This window comes from Typopeltis vanoorti, chromosome 4, assembly GCF_054136105.1.
Source record: "Typopeltis vanoorti isolate ZY-2024b chromosome 4, IOZ_Tvanoo_1.0, whole genome shotgun sequence".
Classification (NCBI taxonomy): domain Eukaryota; kingdom Metazoa; phylum Arthropoda; class Arachnida; order Uropygi; family Thelyphonidae; genus Typopeltis; species Typopeltis vanoorti.
Genome location: NC_143552.1, coordinates 70,819,065 through 70,837,251, shown reverse-complemented (window position 1 = coordinate 70,837,251; position 18,187 = coordinate 70,819,065). Strand labels below are relative to the sequence as shown.

The window sequence follows — 18,187 nt, the reverse complement described above, 5'->3', positions numbered from 1 at the left end:
GGCAACAAATGCTGGGCTTTACATATTATCCTTTGTAGCACACTATGGTCATGTTTGGTAAGTAGTGGGTTGTCCTCAGTGGGTGGCACTTGGAGTTGACCCCCTGTAATTCTATCTCACTATGGTGTCACTGATTGTTGACTTGGGTTAGCCAAATTTGTTCAACAAGTTGTTGAATCGATAGGCCTGCAACATGGCATCCTATCACAATGCTTCTTTCAAACTCCTTCAGTTCCGTTCATGCAGCCGTTTCACCCAGACACAGCTTACACTGACTTGGGAGCATCATATTCCTCCAATTTATACTGGCTACAATTCTCGTCGCCGACGTGAGGAGCTTAAGGATCTTCCTCAGATTTGAACAAAGTTAGCCAGTTTTGAGCATAGACAGCAGGGTTTTTCTACCAGTTTATCTGGGGGTTTTTCATCCTGCAAGCAGGCAAACCGGCCCCGTGAACACACAGGGATACAGCCAAGAATACTTACAGGCATAAGGGTGACCATCCTATCCTCGTACTTCGGTTACGAAATCCAAGCATGCTCGGAAGGTTGTGGGCCTAAAAGGCCTGTTAAAGCCATTGGGATAGGATACAAACATTTGACTTGTTACATGGCACGATGCACCTTGCCCATGGGGATGTCCATGGACTTCTTTTCAAGCAGTGTAGTATAGTATTTTAAATAACAGCATGTATGTAATAGAATTTATTATTCCTGTATATTTTGCTCAGTATATCATGAGCTTTGTTCAGCTGCTGATATACTGAGCTGCAACCGAGAATGATAGTATATACATGCTATATGACTCATTCTTATGTTCATAATTTAAATGTTGTAATGCTATTAGCTAATTCTTCTGCCTTCTCCCTAAATGAAGCTCATGACATATTGAGCAGAAATACATAGGAGCAATAACTTCTATTTAATTTTCTTCTACATGCGTGAAACCGTTATTTAAAATATTATGCTATGTCTAACATGCATGTCTCTATTAGATGTCTAGTAACCCTTTTATTTATGTCAGCTGTCTGATCTATTATCCTCCGTTAATATTCCTCTTTACTCATTCTATTCTTTCTACTCTAATATCTTCCAAATTTGTTGCCAAATCCTCCCTCCCTTTTCAGAATGATTTAGTGTATTATCCTGTTTATTGTAATCTATTATTTTTGTAGATTTGTCATAGGCAGCGCTGAATTGTCCCAAATACTTTTTTTTTCCTGTTCTACAATAAAAGAGTATTTTATCTGTTTATGTAATATGACTGACTAATATTGTAAGCACTTTCTCCCTTTATCAAATTTTCATTTTTGAAGATTTGATAAAGGGAGAATATTTTTGTAAGCTGCATCTCAATTTTATTGGAGATCACCACAAAAAATAATTTTTTAAAAAATCCAATCAAAGAGTATATATTAAAAAAAAACACCAACATTCATTCTACTCTAAAAAAAAACTTCTGTATCCACTTTACCAAAATAACAGTGTAAACAACGTGTACCATCACCTGCAGTTATCTAAACGAGAATTGCTATTCCTGATAGAACCCCAGCTGGCAATCTCAACCCCCCCCCCCCCTCCCAAAAAAAAATGCCCAAACAACACATTACATATTTCTTTCTGCCCATGAGGGCAGCACTTTTACATTCATCAGAAGTAACATCCCATGTGAATGATTGCAAAATCTGACCCCCCCGTTGGATCTGCTTTGGCTCAAAATTTCTGACAAGAAATCATCTTGTTACTTCATTTTCTGTTTCTATCAATCACTTGACCTTTTCAACTATCTCTCTCTCAAACTTGATTTTTTTTTTTTTTTTTTTTTTTTTTTTTTTTTTTTTTTTTTTTTTGAAATAACTTAATACTGAGGTTATATTTCTTGTGGACTTCAGCATCCCCAACTCAGATTGACTTCCCTTCTCTGGTTCCACTGATCAAGCAAGTAGGGATGCTAATTTATTTTTCATTAGCAATGACCTAACAAAGATCAACAATGTCAATACAAGAATACCTGATAACCCCCCCCCCCCCCCTCCAATCTGCCAATATGCTTGATCTCTTCCTATCAAACTTCCTTTCCCATATACTGTGATTGTCAATGTTCTTGTTAAGTAACTCAGGCCACCATCACCTCTTACTGATCTTCTTTGTCACGGAACAGCCTTCATTTACTAGTTCTCAGTCTTATTGTCCTTTGGCACTACAAGGGTGCCAAATGGGATGATCCCCATAACCTCTACTCCTCCTTTTCAAGGTCCAACTATTGCCTTTCTCTTGATTCAAACAATCTGCAAATTAAATTAAAGAAAAATCTGCTCAGACCAAATAATAGAAATCATCTTTGCAGGAATCCCCAGCCAAAATCCCAAATCCTATAGGCAACCCCCCCCCCACCCCACCCACCCACACACAAGCCTTAGTTTTCAAAAAAGTGTGCCTTCAAAGTATACGGGAAAAAATTCAGCATAACCAGGTAGTTCAAGACCAAAATTTCACCTGTTCACTCTGTCAACTTGCAGCAGCAGCTGTAAGAGAACCATCAAGTTCACAAATCAGATTTTGAAAAGGAATGGTGTAAACTTGTCTCCTGTCCAGAGGGCATTCAAGCCTACAGGTACCTTTGCCAAGGCCATTGGGCACAACTTTTTTTCCACTCATGTTTTCCACCTCTCTCACATCAAGATGGTACCATAGTGACTTCACCCAAAGACAAGACCGACTTACTGGCATTACTCTTTTTTTCCTGCATAAATGACCAGGAAAAAGTTTACCCCACACACACATCCTGCTTGCATTATAAAGAACCGATCAATCCATGCTGCACATAGTTTTTGTCCAGAAAGTAAATCCAAAGAATTGCTAATAAACTTACAAACAATTTCATGTCCTGATAGTATTCCACCTTTAAAAACTTGTAATTCAAAACTAACACCAATCCTTTATTGCCTCCTTAGTTAATCCTATTCAACTGGTCAACACTACAGTCTCGAACAGGCTCATATCCAATCCATTCCACAAACTACCATCCCATTGCCCTCCCCCCTCCCAACTTCTGCACCATCTGGAGACCTAATCAGTGACCAGCAATTTGGATTCCACCACTGTTTATTCACAGCCAGTCTTCTAGCCAACATCTGAATTCAAGCCATGGAAAAATTCAGAGAATCTTGTGTGATGGCACAGAACTCCCATTCTATGGTCTGCCTTCTACACTGTGCATCATCAGCTTTCTGTCTGGTCACTCACTTCAAGTCATAATGGATAATTCTCTCTGTAGATTTCCCAACCACTGCAGAGTACCTCAGGATTTTATACTTTTGTGCACTCTCTTCCTCCTGTATATAAACAGAGGAAGAGAGTGCATATACCAGCAGGAAAGGAGAGAGGAAGAGCAGCTTTCAACCTACTCTCACAGATACCAGTGCACTCTATTCCTCCTTTTCATTTGAGCATCTCTTGCAGTGTCCAATTGTTAAAACCCTCAAGATCCACCATGACCAATATCCTAAACTCCAATCACCGGGCTATATTTCAATTGGAGTAAAAAGCTTTGTAGACTTCATTGCCGCAAAAACTCAATTCTTACAGAGATAACTGTCTTATCTCTTGCATGAAAGAACCCACATCTCTTCTAACTTTTATTAATACCCAGATATCCAAACATGATCAGATTTTCTTTCTTGGAGTGACCTACACCTCCAACCCTTCCTGGCACAGACACATCTCATTCATAGCATCTGCTCAACTTGCTACTTTGCATCTGTACAGCTGCTAACTCTATACAAATCTCTTATCCACCCAGGCATGTTATGTTGCTCACACATTTGAAGTGGTGCACAAAAATCTTCTCTAAAATTTCTTTATGCTATCCAGAAGAGGACAATCCACTTAATTGATGATCCCTCTCTAAACATCTATGTTAGAAGGACTAAAGGACATCTAAAGATGTCCTTTATTAATAATACCCTTATTAATACCCAGATATCCAAACGTGATCAGATTTTCTTTTTTGGGATGACCTACACCTCCAGCCTTTCCTGGCACAAATACATCTCATTCATAGTTTCTGTTCAACTTGCTACTTTGCATCTGTACAGCTGCTAACTCTAAAGGGACTAAAGGACATCTAAAGATGTCCTTTAGTCCCTCCAAAAAAATCATAAGAACAAGAAGTTGTGCTAACCAACAAGACCCATTTACAATCCAGCTTGAAATGCACCGAAGCAACTTCTCTACCTTTTCTTTAATTCCAACTAGTTCTGATTGTGAGGTCAGTAAAAGAAGGTTGCTTCTGTATATGAGGAAGTGAGTGGGGTATATTATAGAGCTTTGAGAAACACTGCTGTAGTAGAAAAATCTGAAGAGAGAAAACACCTATGTAATAGATGTTTTCTCTCTTCAGCACACAAATACCTATCCACTATTACATAGCTAGTGACCTCAAAGAAAATTAGCAACCCAATCACATGAGAAGACAGACCATAAGAAAGCAGTTTGCTAATGAGCCCTCTTTGCCAGATTCTGTCAAATACCCTTGGAAATATAAAGTGGAAAAGTGCGGGTTTCTTTAAACCTTTCCATTGCACATGTCCATTGACAAGTGATGCAGGTGAGACTTGCTGTGAATCTTATGTAAGAAAATCAACAATGGCAGTTATTGATTGACTAGCAGTTCTCCAGTCAATAAACTTTTTTCAAAGTCGCGGAACACTTTTGATTATAAGAAAAAATTGGGGAACACCAAAAGCATCATAAAACTAACAATAAAAATATGCATGGATTTGCCTTTTATTTAATCCGAGACTTGGGCTTATCGACTTTTGTAGATTTCAGCAATATCAGGTCTAATATGTGGTATAGCTACTTTCATCTCTTTGTCTATATTAGTAAGTCTTTCATGCTTTTTAGTTTTTATATTGGTTAATATTGAGAAACCGAGCTCACACTAATATGATGTTCACAATTGTAACAAAATTTTCAGTGCCCTTGTGGAGAGAACTAGGTATTCGGCTTGGACAAAAATCCAAAATTCCTCAAGAGTTATTTCAGAGAATTTCATTTTTAGAGTATGATCTGTTGACAAGGTAACTAATTGTTCTTCTTGTAAAGAAAATTCGCAACTCAATCTATCAACTGTGCCAAATGGATTTTGTATCCAATCATAATTGTGTGTATTTAAGGAAGGAAAGTAACTTGAAATCTTTTCTTCCAATATTGTTAAATATTCTGTTATAACAGAAATAATTCCCTCGACATTTTTATTATGGAGTGAAGGAAACATATCTACTATGTTATTTTTGATATGTGGTTTTTCCAAAGAAATAGAGATCAGGGTAGCCAGTTACACTTAGACTGTGTCATGTGATATTTTCACTGGCGGAACACTTGTAACCAGTTCCCGGAACACCTGTTAAGAACCACTGCTTTAGTGAGTACCAGGGTGAGGCATACAAGTTGATAGTTTAATGGAAAAGTATTTTTTTGGTCTGAATATGGTGGATGCCAGCTGAGTATAGTAGGTTGTACAAATCATAAAAGGATGTGTTAGTTCATAAGCAAACTTCTTAAAGTTAAATGGGGGGGGGGGTATTTCATTGTTATTCAACATTTTTAGCGTCTTTCTAGCAGAAGACTGCGAGGCATTCATTGTATTTTTCCTAGTATAGTTGGACATAATTTTTATTGGTATTCTGTGAAGGGATTAAAAAAAAAAGTGACCTACTCAGATCTTTGATATGCAATGAGCAATTATAAGAACAGTGATGCCATTACACATTTAAACTGTTGGTTCTTGATAATAACCAAAATGATGATTGAAATTGTAATTATGAGATAATATCTCTCTTAAAATTGTATATTACTATTTAATCATTGTGTGTTTCAATCTAATTTTTCATGCTACATATTATTTAGAGGATAATTTAACAACCTTTTTATGTAGGCACTGGTCACTTGCTTGGAATCTGATGATTATGTACAAATTCGCAACAGCTTGATAGTTCTAACTAAGGTAGGTTTTTAATATATTACTTCCTTCTTATTATACAATATGATGCATTTGAAATGATTAGACTCTTAAACATTTATCAAATGATAGCTTAACTACCAATCAGCTCTTGATGTATATACCATTGTGTCTCTCCCCTCCCATTCTCCACGGAGAATACTGCTGCCACCTCCATTCACTTTCATTTCATTATGCTCTGTCTGGCTAAAAATGATTTATCGGAAGCAGGTTCTTCAACAGTTTCATTCAAATGTTTACTTTACAATTTTTGCATGCTAAGAGATGTTTGGAGGGCTTTTCCTTATTGGCTTCATCAACCCAGATGTATAGGCTTTGTGCCAATGTTTAACTTCTTTTCAAACTGAACATTAAACTATCTGGGATTTGCAAACTGACTAATTTACAGCAATATGTAAGCTCATTTTTTTATATATTTTAGTACCTTCGCACTGTATTAAAATAGAGTTGCATATTTAACTTAATTGAAACTTACATGATTGTTTCAATCTTCACATTCAGATCATTATCTGGAGCAAACATGTGTACACAAAGAAGAAACATATTACATGCCACATTGGTAAACTTTAGTTTGTCTGAAATAGCTAACCATACAGCTAATGCAATACCACATGGGCAAAAATAAATTAATAAATATTTTGCAGGATTAATGAAGAATAATTGAATAGTCTAATTATTGTGAGACATTATCTAGATCCTGCTAATCCATATTTCATTCACCTGCTGAAACTATGCTAAAATATAACGAGTAATGTAAGTTGAGAAATGGTGAGGTGAAGTAATAAACTAATCCAGTTTTTTTTTTTTTTTTTTTAAGTGAAAAACTTTTATTTGGCTGTTTAATGAGATTCTTAATTCTTGTGTGGTGGTGGAATGTGTAGTTCAGGTGAAAACTTGGTGCCATCAAAAACAGGTTGAAACCTAAGAGTTGAGGTGAGTTGTCAATGTTTACCTTTTTGCTGCAAAGATTTATCAGTTCCTCCTTGGATCTGTGGTAATTTGTCTATGTAATAAGTCAGCATGTATTCTAGTTTTATATGGAGTGCTGTGGGTTATTTCAGAGGAAGCCATAAATTTTCTAAGGTTTCTATAATGGAACATTCTTTAAGCCTCTCAAGTCTCTGCTAAGAAGGGTGATAATCTCACTCTCTGAGCATTGAAATTCATCTCTCACCTATTATAGGACATTTTCTAACATTCATTCCTCTAGTGGAATCCAAACCTGCAATCGGTTGATTAAACAGTGAAAATGTTATCCATTCAGCCAACTAGATAATGAGGTCTAGTGATAGTTGGGAATATAATCCTTCGTGGATCAGGGCATCTTACAAAGGGCTTTTTCAATTGAAGTTTAGTTGGTGTGATATGAATATGACAGGAATCTTCCTTATCATTCAAAACAAATATGTTGGCTTAATAACATATCATATTTACTCAAATATAACTTGCACTTTTTCCCTAAAAATGAAAGTTAAAAAATCGTGGTGCGAGATATATGCAGTGATTTTCGGAAACTAAAGCTTTTCAGAAGGGAAAAAAAAAATGTTTATAATTAAATCCTCAATATTCATTATAATTTATAATTGTTCACATTATTTATAAAATGAATGCATTTGAATTTTAATTATCAACGTTATTTATGCGATCAGCCACTCACCTTCATCATGTGATATATTTGAATCATTAGTGACAATGCTTCTGTAATTAAATTAAAACAAACAGTTTCATTAATGTTTGTCCTTTTATTATCATTTCAGAATCATAAGATCACCATGATTTAAAAAAAAAAAAAAAACTGAAAATGGGTATGACTTACCAAGAATCTGCTATTTGATATTGCTACTTTTGGCCTAACATATGATTGGTGTGGTATTAACAGACGATCATGCCAGTCAGCGGCAAAGGCAAGCCAAAGATTTTTGAATGAATTGAAATGCTGATTCATTTCATCCAAATTCCACAATATCTGAAACTGCCATAACAGCATTTGCTATCTATTTTTTTAAATGTTTAAACTTTTTTCGTGTGCAAACTATATGCGAAACTTTTTAATTTCTTCTTTTGTAAAGTAAAACAGGGGTGTGAGATATACATACGGGTGAGTTATAATATTCGAGTAAATATGGTATATCATTTACACACACATAAACAATACACTCACTGCTAACATTAGATTACTATAATCTAAGTACACAAATCAGTCCACACCATAGCCCAACCATTGCAACTATGTAGCTTCCTAGAATCTCAGACATTGGTTGTGCTGCTGTTCTGTGAATTCAGGATTGTATGTTTGTTTAATTAAGAGTAGTAGTTATGGAATCCATTATATTTCATTTGCTTTGTTATATTATGCTGTGCTCTAGTTTCACTATCATTCATGTCAGTTACAACAAACTAGGACATTTTCAATGTTGGTACCTTATCAGACTCTCGAGTAACAGGACTTGTGCTCAACAATTTTTCTTTTGTTTAAGGAATTAGTTCCTTATAGGATGCTTCCTTCCAATTTTCCAACTTTCTATAACTAAATGTATATTTTTTTCATAGTTTTCAGTGACATACTGTTCTATTAATGAGACAACTTTGGATCATATCATATTCGTTGTTATTATATTCTATTACTCATAATAATTAATTAATTCTGCTTAATAATGCAATTTTTTTCATGAGGCATCAAACTAGTGTCATGGTCAGATATTGTTTTGTTTTTACATTCTGTATACAAGCAATAAATCCTCCATGCATAATAGCATATACTTCTGATAACAGGCTAATTAGAAATATTATAAGCAGTTATGAACAAATTTTCAAGAAATAACATCAGGAAGAAAGGCAAAACTAGTCAAGCCAGAGCACAGCATTTTTGAACAGAAATTTATCTGAGTTTGAAATATCGTCTTTTTTCCCCAGAAGCATGCATCTATCCATTACAAATATCTTGATAATTTTTTTCATTAAAGAATGAATGTTATGTATCAAGAAAAACTATCTAAACCTAGAATATTTGATAACATTGTCAGTCTGAAAAGCTTCAGTCCAAGATACAAGGAACACTCATAAGGTTTTTCCTTCCCAGAAACTCAAATTTTTTGGTTAGGAAACTATGAGAGAGGAGATGAATTGCCTATTGGCTGAAAATACATGAGCCTGAACATTGCAGACACAAACATATGAAGTGATCTAATTTGGCCAGTTTTAAACTATCAACAAATGATACCATTCTCCAAGTCACCATGGTTCATTAATGTTCAGATTAAATATATTTTTAATAAATAATAATAATTTGATTTCTGAAAAATGATTGACAGCTGCAAAAATAATGCTCTTCTAAAAACACGATTCTGTGCTCAAACTCAAAACTTTCCTAAGAATTAACTTCATCTCTTTCATTGTAAATTTCTTGGAACAATATTTGTAGCCATCTGTTTTCTTCCTCACACATTTCCTTTATCTTTTAGTATTTCATTTCCAATTTTCTATTCTATTCTATTAATTTTCTTTCTGTCGACTTGTCATGTCTCTTTGCTGTTGATTCATTTATAGTTGTCATGTCTTTTGAGACCTTATGAACTTTGTTTTCATTCCTCTTTTCCTTAAAATTTTTAAAGCCATATTTAAATGTTTGATTATATTTCATGTTTTAGATCCATAAATTAAATCAGCTCATTGTACTTTTATATTTTAGCACGTTTGCTTACATTTTAGTAAAAGGTTAAAATAAAAATATAATTTCTTGTGGATATAATATGCGATTCTATTTTAAACTCACTATTTCCAACAGTAAAAGCTCAAAACTGCAAGAGCAAACTCAATTTCTTAGAAAATGATGACACCACAAATGGTAGACAAAGGAAATGGCATGAACATACATTATTGACAACTGAGCACTGTTTATATACAGGAACTATGTGGCAGAGGAGATAGTGAAACAGAACAAAAGAATTATGGGAAATAAAACAAAGGAAATCATGGGAAACTCATATACACAATAACATTGGCTTGGCAGGAAATGAGGATCATACATAAAGAACAATAAGTGAAAAAATAGAATGCAAACAATAATGGTAAACATATAAAGAAGAACTAGAAGAGTATCAAATTATAAAAATGAAAGTGCAGAACTAATGTTTAAATTTTGAAATATTAAGTAAACTTACATTAATGTCACTTACCTGAAAACTAAATATATTCACTCCTTACTATTAAAACAAAACAAAAAAAGAAAGGATTACAAAACAATAAACTTTGGTTGTCCATTACTTTTGTAAATGATCACTCTCCAATTGCAGAATTAATGTTTAAATTTCGAAATGTTAAGTAAACTTACGTTAATTAATATCACTTACCTGAAAACTTTCATGGACTAAATATGTACAGACTATACTATTAAGTTATAAATAATTTTTATCTTAGGATAAAAAATTCTTTTCAACACAAAATGAGCTGCTACTCACACAGACTTCTTAACTTTTAATTAAACTTCAAAATTAAAGATATACTGTACAATGAATGTTATTTTTTTAAAAAAAATTACATTTCAATTTATGGGAATTGTCCATCTTTGGGTCTCTATTCAGTTATGTAACTGAACACATGAGCAATTGTTCATTCCATCTGTGCAAGTCAATTTCCTCCCCTTCCTCTTTAGAATTGGAGTAACCATTTACAAAAGTAATGGACGACTGATGTTTTTTTGTTTTGTTTTAATGGCAAAGAGTGCATATATTTAGTTTTCAGGTAAGCAACTTTAAAATTTAAGCTAACATAATGTTTTTAAAATTTGCTAAAAAAAATGGCAATTTAAAATACACGTGCATGGTAAATGCATAAATAAATTAAGAAAATCATAAATTTTAAACATGGAAAGTACAATTTATAAAAATGGAGGTTTTGTAAATAGAATCAACAGTTTAATTATATTTGGGTTTATCCTTTATCCAAGTGTATGCAAACAAAGTTTGCGCCTGAAGTACTTTCAGGACTGGGGAAACTCGTGGTGAAGGTGGTATATGTTCTCATCACTTGCTTCAGTATCCCATAATCTCCTTGCGGACATGTATAATGCTATGCATTGAGGTCAAGTTCACTATCCAGACCGGTTTCCCTGTATTAAGTGCAGGGTTACCTCTCCAAAAACTCGTGAGATCCCCTGGATCACCCATCAATGAGCGACCCGAAGGATCAAAAACTCAGCGTTGTTCCCCTCAGTAACAGGCTCACCCTGTCACTGAGAAGAATACTCAACATTTGGCTCTATCCAAATCCAGGCTTACCCCACCACCGAGCAGAACCACTCATATTTCATCTGAGGGATAACAGCAACAGCTGTGCCTCAGTTAACTTCATGGGCTACAGCATTGCCATCCATTACTCCTGTACCTGGGTAACAGCAACACCATGCCTCAGTTAGAACTTCATTGACTAGAGCATTGCCATCCATCACCCAACCTTCCATCCTGTTTCGACCTTTAGCAGTCTCATCAGTTGGAGCCAGACCCAGAGGTGGTGATACTAAGGTGGAAGTAATGGAGAAGTCATATTTACCTATACAAGTTTCCAAAGGGCGTCACATCCTATTATTAAAATTCTCTAGATTAGAGATAAGTTTATGGAAATTTTTTCACTTGGCTATGCTGCTAATTATATATTTGGTTTTATCCTTTATCCAAGTGTAAGCAAACAAAGTTTGCGCCTGAAATCTTTCAGGACTGGGGAAACTCATGGTAAAGGTGGTATAAGTTCTCATCACTTGTCTTAGTATCCCATAATGCAAAGCACATCCCTTGCGGGCATGTATAATGCTATAGTCCAACCATATAAGCAAGAGCTGTCGTTGGAAGACTGCCAAGAAGAGTCTATTCATGTTGAAGGGGAAAAAGAAATAAGACAGTGTATGAATTGGTCACCAACACGCGAAATCACATGCTTTATACGTAAAATTTTCCAACTGTTATGCAAGCAAAATAATAACCACTTTAAAAGCTACAAATCATAAAAGAGAAGTTAATTTTCCAACCTATAATAATAAACACTCATCCCACAATACGGATTGATTACACTATTATCGGAATCAATTCTCCTTCTTTTGACATGTGCAGAATTGTTGAAGGATCTCATACCTGTGGGCATACTATATGCATTAAGGGAAGGGTCACTACCCAGACTAGTTTCGACCTTCATTGAGGTCTCATCAGTGGGAGCCAGACCCAAAGGTAGTGATACTAACTAAGGTGGAAGTAATGGAGAAATCAATAAAGGTCGAAACCGGTCTGGGTAGTGACCCTTCGCTTAATGCATAGCATTATACATGTGTGCAAGGAGATGTGCTTTGCATTATGGGATACTAAGGCAAGTGATGAGAACTCATACCACCTTTACGAGTTGTCCCAGTCCTGAAAGTACTCCAGGCACAAAATTTGTTTGCTTACACTTGGATAAAGGATAAAACCAAATATTAGTAGCATAGCCAAGTGAAAAAACTTCCATAGAATCAACAGTTTATCTCTCTCTCTCTCTCACACACACACACACATTGCTGTAATCATGATATAATTAAATCATACAGGGAGAATGCTGTTTTGTTATAATTGGGATTCTGGTGGTACAGATCCTTAATGCATTTTTATTTTAAATTTTTTATTTTATTTTATTATTTTTTTTTTATGCGAGCTGCATTCTTAAGGATTCTATTTATAGTTGTTGCATTCAGTTTACAGGCATGCGATGATACTTTGTAATACCTTGACCACCCTTGTTCTTAGTGATATTCAGTTGTATCTCAAGATCAATCTTATGAAACTTACAATGGTAGCACTGCTCATCACTTGTTCCTCTAAAGTGCAATAAAGCAAAAAAAAAAAGATAGAAAGGTTTTTGTTGTGTAAGCAGTTCCTGATTAGTTTATTTGATGGTTTTAATTCACAACATGTGTAAAAATAATTAATATTTATTTAACTTATTTGCTGATATTTACCTGATGTTGTACCCAACATCTTCAGAATACAAAACCAGTTTATCGCAGTGCGCAAACAGCAGCAATTAGTTAACAGTGGGACCAGTTTCAAAAATTGTAACAGACAACACAAGAAACTTAAATCCTAATTGGCGCACTGTGATAAACTGTTTTTATGTTCCAAAGATGTTGGGCACAATACCAAGTAAATATCAGGAAATAAATTAAATAAATATTAATTATTTTATTACTCATGTTGTGAATTAAAACCAAGATTTTTGCTAAATTGATACTGCCATTTTTTTAGAGGTTTGGGAACTGTTTTAAAGCTGCTGCTGATACCTTGACCACCTACTATGGACAGATAGAATTGTTGATATCCATCTTGGAGAACATAAAAAATACATTCGGCACTATTGTTATTAGCAGACCACACCACTTCTATGCTCAAATGGGGGGGGGGGGGGAGTGCTGCTAGTCTCTCTGACTTGTAATGACTTCTTTGCAGCATTTTTTTGAGCTTTGAAGCGGTATCCAGGGCATGATCTGCTAGTCTCGACTTCCCATAATGATAGTGCGAAATGCATTTTTTTTTTTTTTTTTTTTATGTTCTCCAAGATGGATATCAAGAATTCTTCGTTCTCTGTCCTTAGTAAGTCAGGTCACAAGTACAGGGTACTTCATACACTCCTGGATGTGATAAAGGTGAGAGTTTTTCCTTAGGTGAACAGATGAGAGTTGCCAATTTGATATGTGGTTTTAATGAGGTAAGAAGTTGATATTTATTAAGTGCCCTGGATACTGAATATCTTTTCTAATATATCCTGAATATATGAGATGGTAACAGTTTTGCTGTGGTCCTCATGTGTTAGGTGATGAGGGGGGATTTTGGGGGGTGGGAACATTTATTTTTCAATTTTTCGTGGATTACAACCATTGGCTAAAAGGCGTGGCACAGGTAAGTGTGTTCAGTGGTAAGAGCATTATCATCAGAACAGATAGCTCTGGATCTGTGAGTTAGTGTTTTCAGGATACCATATTGTTGATGTAGATGATGGTGTGATTGTGCAGATATCTACCGATAAGTGTAGGTTTTCTATAAACCAAAAAGGTTAATGAACTATTTGGATGGTGTGTGTATCTAATGTATCTGGAAAAGACTGACAGTCATTAGATTCTTCTTCAATGTAAAGTGGATGCTAGGATGTTAGCTATTTAATGCATTAAAATGTATTTAACGGCTGGACCATGTGACCACATAGCAAATACATGATCAACCTAGCATAGCCAAACCACTGGTTTGAGAGTGACTATATTCATAGCTAGGTTTTTCCAAGTGCTTTATGTAGAAATTGGCTGGGGGGGCATTGCTGTACCATCTAATTGTTAATATATCTTCCTTTTCCATGCAAAATAATTTACATGTACTATAAATTTAAATAATTCAAATATATCTTGGGGGAAATGTGACTTTAGCAAATCAAGGGTTTCAATTAAAGTACATTGGTAAATAGCGAAATAATATCAAAATCATTATTTCTGAAGTTTTTAAGATATGGTTTTCTAATATACTTTTTAGGTGAAAAGAATTTTTAACAAAGGAGGAAGAATTATTTGTTAGGGGACTAGTAATTTAATAAAATGTTTAGCTAATCCCAAAATTTCACTTTACAATAGAACAGGAAGCTAATGGCTATTTGTCCTTCCTAGATACACTAATCACACAGCTTTCTGATGATTCACTATCTTTTTCTGTTTATAGTAATTTAGCCAAATGTTTAGCAAGTGTGTGTGTGTGTGTGTAGGACTGTTTATACTATCAACACTTTGGCATAGGGGTGTATCTTGTTGTAAATTTTGATGCTCCTAATATATTTTGAGTGGATTTACACATAAAGGTTTGAGTTTGTTCACAGTTTCTTTAAGCCAGGAAGTGACTTTCTTCAATAATTTACAAACTTCATTGTTTTGTAAGTTAGTGGTATCACAATCTGTGATTTGCTATGTGCACTGTTCTTGTAAAAGAATGTGCATTTTATTTTCATATTCTGTTAGATTCATTATCACAGCAGTGTTATTTTTGTCTGCTTTGGTAATATTGTTATTACTGTCTAGTTCTTTTAAGGCATAGATTTTTATTTTATTTATTTATTTTTTTTTTTTGTGGCATATTGCATACAGGAGGTTTGGATTTAATTAAAATACTAGCTACATCTAAACTAATGTTATTAGCAATAACTGGAAGCAGGTCTTATTATTATTAGCAACAAACTTAGTGGAATCTAGAGACTCATTGTGGGAGGTCCCACTTTCACCTGCACAGCTCATCATACCTCAATTTAAATGCATTCACTGTCCCTCCACTCACCACACTCTCAGGCAATGCATTCCAATCACCTACCACTCTCCGTGGCAAAAAATCTACTCCTAACCCTCTTTGCTCACGCCTACCTTATACAGTTTCCAGGGATGGCCTGTCATTCTCCCCCTGTCTTCAGATATTCTATGAAAAATCCCATTCATGTTAATCTGGTAATTACCCCTTACCAACTTATATGTCTCCCCTCTTTCTTCTATTCACTAGGCTCTGCAGTTTGCTTTCTTTCAATTTGTCCTCATATTCCACATTCCAGAGACCAGAAACCATCTTAATTGTCTCTGAATCCTCTTCATCTCATCATTCTTTTGAAAACCAGGCAATCAAATCTGTGCATAGTATATATGTGACTTGATCAAAGTTTTGTTCAATGGAATCAAAACATCCTTACTTCTACACACACACACCACTGTTCTTCCCATCATTCACATAATTTGCTGTGTTGTCGTTACAAATTTAGCAAAATGACCATGAAATTTCAAGTCCCTATCTGCCATCACCCCCAGATCTTTCATTCCTCCAGATCCTGTAAAATATTTCTACCAATCCTATACTCTGCATCCCATCTTTGCTTCCCAAATTTTAAAACCTTACACCTTGCAACATTAAACTTACATCCCCCACACACACTTACCCTTGCAAAGTAAGCTTTTAAAATTTGCTATACTTCTCATAACTCTCTCCAACTTTGCATTATCTGAAAACAACTGTATATCACCATTTAAGCCCCCTACATTTCAATTTCCATGCAAATTAAACAACAGTGGCCCCTAAAAAGACCCATGGGGCACGCCCCCTAGTGACTTTCCTCTTCTGGAGTATTACTCCTGATACACAACCTGCTGATACCTATCAGATAGCCAATTTCCAATCCAAAGCACTAATCTACTATCCAACTCCATCCATTCCAATTTAACTGCTAGTTTGACAAGTGGCAATCTATTGAAAGCCTTTGCAAAATCTAAATATACTATTGTATGTGCATCCCCTTGGAAAATGTATTCATCACCTTCTTATAATAAGTAGGCAGATTGCCAAAACATGATCTTCCTTTAGCACACCCATGCTATCAATTAAAGAGAAATCTACTGCTGTCCAACTGTTCTGAATCCTTGCCCTCCCTAGCTTTTTCAACACTTTGACCACAACTCCAGACAAGCAGATTGGCCTATAATTAGAAGCCTTAGTGTTATCACCCCCTTTGTGAAGCTGAAGAATTTTGCCGTTTCCACTCTTTTCGAACCTGGGCTAATCCAAGACTCATTAAAAATGTATGTTAAAGCTGCTGTTAACTCTCTGTAACATTCCCTCAAGACATATGGTGATATACCATCAAGTCTCAGGGCCTTGTTCACACTGTTTACTCAATTCCTCATATACCTCCTGTTCAATCATCATCAGTGATTCCTTCCCCATTCCCACTGTTCTCAAGTTCTACATTATGTTACAATCACAAGGATGGAATACTTTAATGAGCTGCTCATTGAAACCTCTACTATAACCTCCTCACTGTTTATTTTTCTCCATTTATCACTGACCAACATCCTCCTCCTCCCATAATCATTCTTCCTTCTACTGGCTACATATAAAAAAAAAAACTCCCTAGGATTTTAGTGTCATCTGCTAACTGCTCCTCATACCACAATTTTGCTACCCTTACTGAGTCAACTTCCTTGCTTGCTCTTTGTACTCCTCATGTAACTGATTATCTCTGCCCATCTTTTTCACCTCCACAATGCCTTTTTCTTCCAGACTGCATTCTTCACCTCTTCAGTTGTCCATTTGGAATATACTCTCATTGCATCTGCCAAATACTTCCTGAGTAGAGACCAAGCAGCACTGATTTCCTTCCCATCCAGTTCCTCATCCCATGATATATTGTCAAGTTTCCTCCTGAGTTTGCCACTTTATAGTTCCACATATAACCCTTTTCCACAAAAGTCTTGATATATCTGGCCACCACCCAAGTGATCACTTCATGGTCACTTGCACCAACTGGAGGAAGATGTGATACTTTGTAAAAATAATCATAACTTAAAATTCTGAATATTTTTACGTATTGTTTGTGTTAGTACGTTTATTAGTTTTGGTTTCATAACACGCATTGTCGACACTTGCGATGTGCCCATTATTGATGTTATTTTGTTAAAATGAAATGTAAAGCAGTTAAAAAAATTGATGTACTTACTGGATTTGATATTTGTATTACTTACAGAAATTTTATTATAGTTTAAAATATTAAGTTGTGTTTTGAAGAGACATCCTCATTATGCTAACATAATCTATGTGTCAGCCATTCTATTTAGTTTCTTGCTTACCAGTTTCAAGGAGTGCGCATGCTCGCTGAGAAGTTTGATGTGTGATTGACAGCTGACAAGGAGAATGTTCGGTGTCGGAGTAACGGGTGTAAACAAGACAGCGTTTGGAAAGAAATTAGAACACAGGTTGGCAGACGTTTAGATTTGGAGGAAATAGGGTTTTTTATGTGACAGTCGGAGGAAAATTAATAGTATATTCCGAAAAGGGAATTGTGGAACTATGAAGTGTTAAAGTGGAATAAGTATTGGTAAATAAAAGAAAATATTGCTATAGACGTTTTAAAAAGAATATTTGAGGAAACGCTAATTGGAAGATTTAGAGTAGATTTCGAAAAAGGAATCATAGAACTATTAGTTTTTTAAAGTGGAAGAGTTAAGATGGTCAATAAGCATTAGTGAATAAAAGAAGTTGTTATTTACGTTCTAAAGAAATGCGCAAGGAAACGCTGATTGGGAAGTTTCATCTGCCTTAAGGACGCTGGATCTAACTATTCTGTTCTACTAAAAAGGAG

The 18,187-nt window shown here is 35.2% G+C and overlaps 1 protein-coding gene across 1 annotated transcript in view; it reads left to right on the top strand.

Moving 5' to 3' along the window:
• The window catches only part of tho2 (THO complex subunit 2-like protein), a 779,097-nt gene that overhangs the window by 460,888 nt on the left and 300,022 nt on the right, over positions 1-18,187 (top strand). The window contains exon 29 of the mRNA XM_090391861.1: positions 5,942-6,010. Within this exon, the coding sequence (XP_090247987.1) occupies positions 5,942-6,010 (69 nt within the window). The remainder of the gene's footprint in view (positions 1-5,941; positions 6,011-18,187) is intronic.